Here is an 11,075-nt window from a genome sequence, read left to right on the forward strand (position 1 = left end):
GAAGTGACATTGCCCCCTTCTCGTTGAGTAACCGGGGTACTACAGGAAGTGACATTGCTCCCTTCTCGTTGAGTAACCGGGGTACTGCAGGAAGTGACATTGCCCCCTTCTCGTTGAGTAACCGGGGTACTGCAGGAAGTGACATTGCCCCCTTCTCGTTGAGTAACCGGGGTACTACAGGAAGTGACATTGCTCCCTTCTCGTTGAGTAACCGGGGTACTGCAGGAAGTGACATTGCCCCCTTCTCGTTGAGTAACCGGGATACTACAGGAAGTGACATTGCCCCCTTTTCGTTGAGTAACCGGGATACTACAGGAAGTGACATTGCCCCTTTCTCATTGAGTAATCGGGGTACTGCAGGCCGCTATTAGCAACTAAAGTATCCTCATAACTTATTTTGTAGACAATTCTATTAGAAGCAAATAATTGTACCATTATAGCAAAAAAAAATCTTATCAACTAATAAACAGTATGCACAAACCTGAATAAAGATGGTCGTTAGCACTCACCTCAACAAACAGTAGCTAACATCTCCTCAGCCCTAACTGTCACCAGATATCCCAACAGAGATCCACTGAAAACAAACGTCTGACATTGATTTATCTAGACGAGTCCCCTACATTTGTCTCAAAGCATTGCGATATGGTGCTTGTCCCATTCAAAACGGTTCTGAAACGAAAATCTGGGGCGGTTGTTCTAGGCCCAATGGCTGTTCCCTCGTCTCCCCCCTCCGCTGGGCCGGCCACACATCACTATTGCTTTAAATCAGTACAACGGTTGGTTATGACTTTGGGAATTTCATGATAAGCTAGAATGTGATAGATGCATTCAATTCCATTAGCCAACTTTATTCCAATATTAAAAATGTTTCAGTTGATCATAACTAAGGTGAGTTTTCCTCTATCTGCTTTTTCTAGGCCCAATGGCTGTTCCCTCGTCTCCTCCCTGCGCTGCCACCCACCTCCGCCATGTTGTTCTTTGCCCAATGGCTGTTCCGTCGTTTCCTCCCTCAGCTGCCGCCCACCTCCGCCATGTTGTTCTAGTCCCAATGGCTGTTCCCTCGTCTCCTCCCTCCGCTGCCACCCACCTCCGCCATGTTGTTCTAGGCCCAATGGCTGTTCCCAAGTCTCCTCCCTCCGCTGCCGCCCATCCGACGCCGGTGTTATTCTCAACAACAGGTTAAATTTAAATAGCTTGCAGTTTTCTCAAAATCTGGCATGGGCTTCAGCTCTCTGGACTTGGGTCAGACCAGGCCTGGGCTTCAGCTCAGTGGGCTTAGGTCAGACCAGGCCTGGGCTTCAGCTCACTGGACTTGGGTCAGACCAGGCCTGGGCTTCAGCTCTCTGGACTTGGGTCAGACCAGGCCTACGGTTCAGCTCTCTGGACTTGGGTCAGACCAGGCCTGCGGTTCAGCTCTCTGGGCTTGGGTCAGACCAGGCCTGGGCTTCAGCTCACTGGGCTTGGGTCAGACCAGGCCTGGGCTTCAGCTCTGTGGACTTGGGTCAGACCAGGCCTGGGCTTCAGCTCTCTGGTCTTGGGTCAGACCAGGCCTGGGCTTCAGCTCACTGGACTTGGGTCAGACCAGGCCTGGGCCTCAGCTCTCTGGGCTTGGGTCAGACCAGGCCTGGGCTTCAGCTCTCTGGGCTTGGGTCAGACCAGGCCTGCAGTTCAGCTCTCTGGACTTGGGTCAGACCAGGCCTTTGCTTCAGCTCACTGGGCTTAGGTGAGACCAGGCCTGGGCTTCAGCTCACTGGGCTTGGGTCAGACCAGGCCTGCGGTTCAGCTCTCTGAGCTTGGGTCAGACCAGGCCCGGGTTTCAGCTCACTGGACTTGGGTCAGACCAGGCCTGGGCTTCAGCTCACTGGGCTTGGGTCAGACCAGGCATGCGGTTCAGCTCTCTGGGCTTGGGTCAGACCAGGCCTGCGGTTCAGCTCTCTGGACTTGGGTCAGACCAGGCCTGGGCTTCAGCTCACTGGACTTGGGTCAGACCAGGCCTGGGCTTCAGCTCACTGGACTTGGGTGAATGATAGAATCTTCTTGCGTTGATACAGCGTTGATAACAGTCTCTGACAATATTTATTAGATGCCACATGCTGTAATGTTGAATAGTGAAAGTCAAACCGTATCAAGCCGTAAGATCTTTTGTTGGTGTTATTAATAGGACCAACAGAACCAGAAGCTTTGTAAAGCCCACTGGGCCTGATTCTGAACACACCACAGGGAGAGAGAAACACAGGGAATCCTACATATTTGTGTTTCTTTTGTTTAGGAATGACCATTACTTCATTTTCATGGTTCCCTCCTAAATCGTTTGCTTGAGGAAGTCCAATTCAATATCTTTGCAAAGATTTGCCCATTTTTACCTTCAGGCAACAGAAAGACCTTGAGAAACGTAAGGATCAAAGACTTCCCCTCTTCCTTCAGGGTGTTTACCACCTTGCAGTAGATATCAGGAAGCTGTGGCGTTGTTTGTTTTTAGGGTTGGAGGGCTTTTCAGTTCTGACAGGCTGCTACGCTGCGTAGGGGGTCTTGATCACAACCACATTAGGCCATATGGCCTGAGTTAGGTTCCATTGAAGCTATGGGCTAATTACGGTGCAGAGAGGGAACGTTAAAGGGGGATGATGAGCGGGCCGATTGGACCATTGTGTGTGTGTGTGTGTGTGCCTCATCCAACCATCTAACCCCTATGGTGAGGTACACCTGTTCCCCTTGTAAAAAAAAAAAATCCCTCTCTCAGTTTAGCTGTTGTCTAGCACCATGTAATGACCTATCCAGGGGGCTGTAATGCCTTTTCTGTTTAGCGTAATGCCGTTAAGCTGTACACCGTCAGCAACCACTGTACTGCAACTTAATAGGGAGAGACGGTCCACGGTATCCCTGGTTTGTTACACCACAGCCAGAAAACAGCTCAATATTTTTATTTTATTTTATTTTACCTTTATTTTAACTAGGCAAGTCAGTTAAGAACAAATTCTTATTTTCAATGACGGCCTAGGAACAGTGGGGTTAACTGCCTTGTTCAGGGGGCAGAACGACAGATTTGTACCTTGTCAGCTCGGGGGATTTGAACATTTACCCTTTTCTGCTTGTGAAATATGATTTAATTTCATATAGGGGAAAAAAAAACATTGGGGATAAAGATAAATTCCTATATTTCCTAAATGTCAACATACTAGTCGACCTCACAAAAGAAAGATTCTGTGGGCTTGTATGTTTTTATTTTCCTCTGCCAGCGTATTGTACTGCGGAGGCCACTCACATGTAGCATAATGTGTGTTCTTCAAGGCACAGCTTCGTTTTTCTCTCTCGTCTGCATTCTGTTGTCTCAGGTTAGAGGAGAGAGAGAAGGGGGAGACGGGAGAGAGGAGAGAGAGAGGGGGGAGACGGGAGAGAGGAGATAGAGAGGGGGGAGACGGGAGCGAAAAAGGGGTCCCCGGTAGCGTTTTCATCAAAGGCTTTTTTCGTCAGCACTTCAGAGTGGCCGTCAGTATGGAAATGTGTTGTGCTGCCTGGAAAGCTGTCAGAAAACACGTATCTTGGATGGGACCCTGCTAATTCAACTGGGCTCCTGTCGGCTATGTTCTCTGGTCCCCTCATTATGCACTGTGAGATGCTCGTGGTCTCTCTCTCTCTCTCTCTCTCTCTCTAGTTCGCTGTCTCACTGGTTTAATCTGTCAGATACCTCTCCAACCCATTGTTTTTCCAACCACACCTTGTGTATTAGTTGTTAACATCAAAAGGAACTGTCTCAATGTCATGGCAGGTAAAAAATGTAGGCCTGGAGATGAACAAGGAAGACTTGAGGAAGGGTGACAATTGAATATGTTTACTTGCGACGGGAGATGTGCGATGTGAGAAGAGACTTCATTTGACTGGGTCGCTCCAGGGTAAACACACACACACACAAACACAGTTGTAAGGAGGCCATTATCTGACAGCCTACTTCCTGCTCTGCTCTCCAGGTGGAATGACAATAGAAGAAGAAAAAAAACAACAACATGAAATTCCAAATACTTAGATCAAAGAATAATAAATAAACGAGTAACAGGAGCATGTTGACTGTCACAAAATAGCGTTTGACTATTCAAAGTAACACCTTCTTCTTGGGGGGGGGGGGGGGGGCACTTCCTGTCATGACATTTGTACTTTGAGCAGAACTGAAGAACGTTGTTCGTTAGGTTTTTATTAGGTCGACCCCCAAAAAAAAGATAAAACTAAAAAAACAATCTGAAATATATGATGCTTAGAGTTTATGTCTGTGGTCTTGTGTTAAAAATGATTCAGTAGCAAAGACGTTCTGTTGCAGTTTTATTTAATGTTTATGTGCCAGTATGAACAATGCGTTACAGTGTGTATTTGTATAGATGGGTTAGCTGACCACGTTACCAAAAGACGATCCGCCCGCTTCAACGGGGCAGAAGTCCGTGAGGTGTTTGTTATATTCCCGGAGGGATAGATACCAAAAAAATGAGAAGAAAAACATTGAGGGAAATCATAAGTGACTAGTTCCAGCTAGTTTCACCTTGTTCTTGATATCTTGTTTTGAGATGTCTTGATTCATTTCATGTCAACGCTTATATGGTTATAATTCACTAGTTATCTTACCAACAACTGTGGCGATGTATTTGAGAGACAACGAGTGGTTACTGTGCACATGTATTTGTGTTTTCAATCAACACTGGTTGACTAAATATAGCTGACATGTTGTCAACAGTCTAAGGCAAACCGCGTCTGTTCGTCACCATAGTGTTGCGCACGTCGGTTTTGTTGCTAAACAACCAACACGTCTATAATCAAATGATGAAACGTGTCGAAAATTATATCTAACACCTATATGGGGGAGTTATAACACATCTGATGATATCTGACACCTATATGGTCTTATAACACATCTGATGATATCTAACACCTATATGGGGGGTTATAAAACATCTGATGATATCTGACACCTATATGGGGGGTTATAAAACATCTGATGATATCTGACACCTCTATGGTCTTATAACACATCTGATGATATCTAACACCTATATGGGGGAGTTATAACACATCTAATGATATCTGACACCTATATGGGGGGTTATAACACATCTGATGATATCTGACACCTATATGGTCTTATAACACATCTGATGAGATCTAACACCTATATGGGGGGTTATAACACGTCTGATGAGATCTGACACCTATATGGGGGGTTATAACACATCTGATGAGATCTAACACCTATATGGGGGGTTATAACACATCTGATGAGATCTGACACCTATATGGGGGTGTTATAACACATCTGATGAGATCTGACACCTATATGGTCTTATAACACATCTAATGATATCTGACACTTATATTGGGGTGTTATAACACACTGTGTGTCAAGTTGTCTGGATGTCCATTGGGTGGTGGACCGTTCTTGATACACACGAGAAACTGCATTGCAGTTCTTGAAACAAACCGGTGTTCCTAGCACCTCCTACCAATCCCCCTGTTCAAAAGCACTTCAATCTTTTGTGTTGCCCATTCACCCTCTAAATGATACACAATCCATGTCTCAATTGTCTCAAGGCTTAAAAATCCTTCTTTAACCCCGTCCCCCCCTCTTCATCTACACTGATTGAAGGGGATTTAACAAGTGACATCAATAAGGGATCATATCTTTCACCTGGATTCACCTGGTCAGTCTGTGTCATGGAAAGAGCAGGTGTTATTAATGTTTTGTTCACTCAGTTAACCCGTCTCCTCCCCTTCATCTACACTGATTTGAGGTGGATTTAACAAGTGACATCAATAAGGGATCATAGCTTTCACTATGTGATGGAAAGAAGCGTCCCCTATATGGTTTGATTTGATTTGATGGAAAGAAGCGTCCCCTATATGATTTGATTTGATTTGATGGAAAGAAGCGTCCCCTATACCATAAGAAGTTAACCTGTCTCCTCCCCCTTTCATCTACACTGATTGAAGTGGATTTAACGCCTGGATTCACCTGGTCAGTCTATGTCATAAATAGAGCAGGTGTTCACCATGTTGTGTATCCTCAGGGTATGATACACACGGCAGTCTGGAAATAACTGCCTCGACCCTTAAACATTGTATATATATATATACCCCCTGTATATAGCCTCCACATTGACTCTGTACCGGTACCCCCTGTATATAGCCTCCACATTGACTCTGTACCAGTACCCCCTGTATATAGCCTCCACATTGACTCTGTACCGGTACCCCCTGTATATAGCCTCCACATTGACTCTGTACCGGTACCCCCTGTATATAGCCTCCACATTGACTCTGTACCGGTACCCCTGTATATAGCCTCCACATTGACTCTGTACCCCCCTGTATATAGTCTCCACATTGACTCTGTGCCGGTACCCCCTGTATATAGCCTCCACATTGACTCTGTACCGGTACCCCCTGTATATAGCCTCCACATTGACTCTGTACCAGTACCCCCTGTATATAGCCTCCACACTGACTCTGTACCGGTACCCCCTGTATATAGCCTCCACACTGACTCTGTACCGGTACCCCCTGTATATAGCCTCCACATTGACTCTGTACCGGTACCCCCTGTATATAGCCTCCACATTGACTCTGTACCAGTACCCCCTGTATATAGCCTCCACATTGACTCTGTACCAGTACCCCCTGTATATAGTCTCCACATTGACTCTGTACCGATACCCCCTGTATATAGCCTCCCCATTGACTCTGTAACGGTACCCCCTGTATATAGCCTCCACATTGACTCTGTACCAGTACCCCCTGTATATAGCCTCCACATTGACTCTGTACCGGTACCCCCTGTATATAGCCTCCACATTGACTCTGTACTGGTACCCCCTGTATATAGCCTCCACATTGACTCTGTAACGGTACCCCCTGTATATAGCCTCCACATTGACTCTGTACCAGTACCCCCAGTATATAGCCTCCACATTGACTCTGTACCAGTACCCCCTGTATATAGCCTCCACATTGACTCTGTACCAGTACCCCCAGTATATAGCCTCCACATTGACTCTGTACCAGTACCCCCTGTATATAGCCTCCACATTGACTCTGTACCAGTACCCCCTGTATATAGCCTCCACATTGACTCTGTACCGGTACCCCCTGTATATAGCCTCCACATTGACTCTGTACCGGTACCCCCTGTATATAGCCTCCACATTGACTCTGTACCAGTACCCCCTGTATATAGCCTCCACATTGACTCTGTACCAGTACCCCCTGTATATAGCCTCCACATTGACTCTGTACCAGTACCCCCTGTATATAGCCTCCACACTGACTCTGTACCGGTACCCCCTGTATATAGCCTCCACATTGACTCTGTACCAGTACCCCCTGTATATAGTCTCCACATTGACTCTGTACCAGTACCCCCTGTATATAGCCTCCACATTGACTCTGTACCAGTACCCCCTGTATATAGCCTCCACATTGACTCTGTACCGGTACCCCCTGTATATAGCCTCCACATTGACTCTGTACCAGTACCCCCTGTATATAGCCTCCACATTGACTCTGTACCGGTACCCCCTGTATATAGCCTCCACATTGACTCTGTACCGGTACCCCCTGTATATAGCCTCCACATTGACTCTGTACCAGTATCCCCTGTATATAGCCTCCACATTGACTCTGTACCGGTACCCCCTGTATATAGCCTCCACATTGACTCTGTACCAGTACCCCCTGTATAAAGCCTCCACATTGACTCTGTACCAGTACCCCTGTATATAGCCTCCACATTGACTCTGTACCGGTACCCCCTGTATATAGCCTCCACATTGACTCTGTACCGGTACCCCCTGTATATAGCCTCCACATTGACTCTGTACCAGTACCCCCTGTATATAGCCTCCACATTGACTCTGTACCGGTACCCCCTGTATATAGCCTCCACATTGACTCTGTACCAGTACCCCCTGTATATAGCCTCCACATTGACTCTGTACCGGTACCCCCTGTATATAGCCTCCACATTGACTCTGTACCGGTACCCCCTGTATATAGCCTCCACATTGACTCTGTACCAGTATCCCCTGTATATAGCCTCCACATTGACTCTGTACCGGTACCCCCTGTATATAGCCTCCACATTGACTCTGTACCAGTACCCCCTGTATAAAGCCTCCACATTGACTCTGTACCAGTACCCCTGTATATAGCCTCCACATTGACTCTGTACCGGTACCCCCTGTATATAGCCTCCACATTGACTCTGTACCGGTACCCCCTGTATATAGCCTCCACATTGACTCTGTACCAGTATCCCCTGTATATAGCCTCCACATTGACTCTGTACCGGTACCCCCTGTATATAGCCTCCACATTGACTCTGTACCAGTACCCCCTGTATAAAGCCTCCACATTGACTCTGTACCAGTACCCCCTGTATATAGCCTCCACATTGACTCTGTACCGGTACCCCCTGTATATAGCCTCCACATTGACTCTGTACCGGTACCCCCTGTATATAGTCTCCACATTGACTCTGTACCGGTACCCCCTGTATATAGTCTCCACATTGACTCTGTACCGGTACCCCCTGTATATAGCCTCCACATAGACTCTGTACCAGTACCCCCTGTATATAGCCTCCACACTGACTCTGTACCGGTACCCCCTGTATATAGCCTCCACATTGACTCGGTACTGGTACCGCCTGTATATAGCCTCCACATTGACTCTGTACCGGTACCCCCTGTATATAGCCTCCACATTGACTCTGTACCAGTACCCCCTGTATATAGCCTCCACATTGACTCTGTACCGGTACCCCCTGTATATAGTCTCCACATTGACTCTGTACCGGTACCCCCTGTATATAGCCTCCACATTGACTCTGTACCAGTACCCCCTGTATATAGCCTCCACATTGACTCTGTACCGGTACCCCCTGTATATAGCCTCCACATTGACTCTGTACCAGTACCCCCTGTATATAGCCTCCACATTGACTCTGTACCGGTACCCCCTGTATATAGCCTCCACATTGACTCTGTACCAGTACCCCCTGTATATAGCCTCCACATTGACTCTGTACCAGTACCCTCTGTATATAGCCTCCACATTGACTCTGTACCAGTACCCCCTGTATATAGCCTCCACATTGACTCTGTACCAGTACCCTCTGTATATAGCCTCCACATTGACTCTGTACCAGTACCCCCTGTATATAGCCTCCACATTGACTCTGTACCAGTACCCCCTGTATATAGCCTCCACATTGACTCTGTACCGGTACCCCCTGTATATAGCCTCCACATTGACTCTGTACCAGTACCCCCTGTATATAGCCTCCACATTGACTCTGTACCAGTACCCTCTGTATATAGCCTCCACATTGACTCTGTACCAGTACCCCCTGTATATAGCCTCCACATTGACTCTGTACCAGTACCCTCTGTATATAGCCTCCACATTGACTCTGTACCAGTACCCTCTGTATATAGCCTCCACATTGACTCTGTACCAGTACCCCCTGTATATAGCCTCCACATTGACTCTGTACCAGTACCCCCTGTATAAAGCCTCCACATTGACTCTGTACCGGTACACCCTGTATATAGCCTCCACATTGACTCTGTACCAGTACCCCCTGTATATAGCCTCCACATTGACTCTGTACCAGTACCCCCTGTATAAAGCCTCCACATTGACTCTGTACCGGTACCCCCTGTATATAGCCTCCACATTGACTCTGTACCGGTACCCCCTGTATATAGCCTCCACATTGACTCTGTACCGGTACCCCCTGTATATAGCCTCCACATTGACTCTGTACCGGTACCCCCTGTATATAGCCTCCACATTGACTCTGTACCGGTACCCCCTGTATATAGCCTCCACATTGACTCTGTACCGTAATACCCTGTATATAGCCTCCACATTGACTCTGTACCAGTACCCCCTGTATATAGCCTCCACATTGACTCTGTACCGGTACACCCTGTATATAGCCTCCACATTGACTCTGTACCGGTACCCCCTGTATATAGCCTCCACATTGACTCTGTACCAGTACCCCTGTATATAGCCTCCACATTGACTCTGTACCAGTACCCCCTGTATATAGCCTCCACATTGACTCTGTACCAGTACCCTCTGTATATAGCCTCCACATTGACTCTGTACCGGTACCCCCTGTATATAGCCTCCACATTGACTCTGTACCGGTACCCCCTGTCTATAGCCTCCACATTGACTCTGTACCGGTACCCCCTGTATATAGCCTCCACAATGACTCTGTACTGGTACCCCCTGTATATAGCCTCCACATTGACTCTGTACCGTAATACCCTGTATATAGCCTCCACATTGACTCTGTACCGTAACACCCTGTATATAGCCTCCACATTGACTCTGTACCAGTACCCCCTGTATATAGCCTCCACATTGACTCTGTACCAGTACCCCCTGTATATATTACTGCTGCTCTTTAATTATTTGTTACTTTTATTTTTTATTTTTTTATATTATTAAAACTGCATTGTTGGTTAAGGGCTGGTAAGTACACATTTCACTGTAAGGTCTATTTGGCAGATGTGACAAATACCATTTTATTTTATTTTATTTGACTCAACAATTCATTATTTTTTTTAAACTGAGGCTCAAACAGTCTGACTTCCCTAAAAGGTCTCACTCTGAAACAGAGATACAGCTGTTACCGAGGGGTTTTCTACTTGATCTAATTGGACGTCTTTCTTCCCCGTTTCCTTCCTGGTTATCTCCTTGTTAGAGGTAGATACAGATAGAGACGGTGTTTGTTGCCGTGCTGGGATCACAACACCAGAGTATCGATTGGATACACGGAGGGCCGTTTTCACAAAAGGCCTCCTGTTGAGAGCTCCCAGCTAAACACTACAGAGAATATCGGTGACCTTTTAAGCAGTATCTTAAACCCTTCTCGGTAAGTACATTTTTGTGTGTTTGATTACGACGGGTAAATGCCAACGGGGCTCTATTGACGTTGACTGGAAGGGCCCAAAATAAGACTCTTGATGACAGCTGTGAGTTAGAACAGGCCAATGTCTTATTCATTTCTATAAGATGAAGCA

General features: G+C 46.8%; 1 protein-coding gene across 1 annotated transcript in view; it reads left to right on the top strand.

Annotated features, from left to right (window-relative positions):
- LOC118943917 (induced during hyphae development protein 1-like) overlaps window positions 1–371 on the top strand; it is a 30,735-nt gene extending 30,364 nt beyond the window's left edge. Inside the window, exon 3 of the mRNA XM_036960836.1 lies at window positions 1–371. This exon is cut by the window's left edge and continues 270 nt beyond it. Within this exon, the coding sequence (XP_036816731.1) occupies window positions 1–371 (371 nt within the window).
- Window positions 372–11,075: the final 10,704 nt, after the last annotated feature.

Source organism: Oncorhynchus mykiss, chromosome 23, assembly GCF_013265735.2.
Source record: "Oncorhynchus mykiss isolate Arlee chromosome 23, USDA_OmykA_1.1, whole genome shotgun sequence".
Taxonomy (NCBI): domain Eukaryota; kingdom Metazoa; phylum Chordata; class Actinopteri; order Salmoniformes; family Salmonidae; genus Oncorhynchus; species Oncorhynchus mykiss.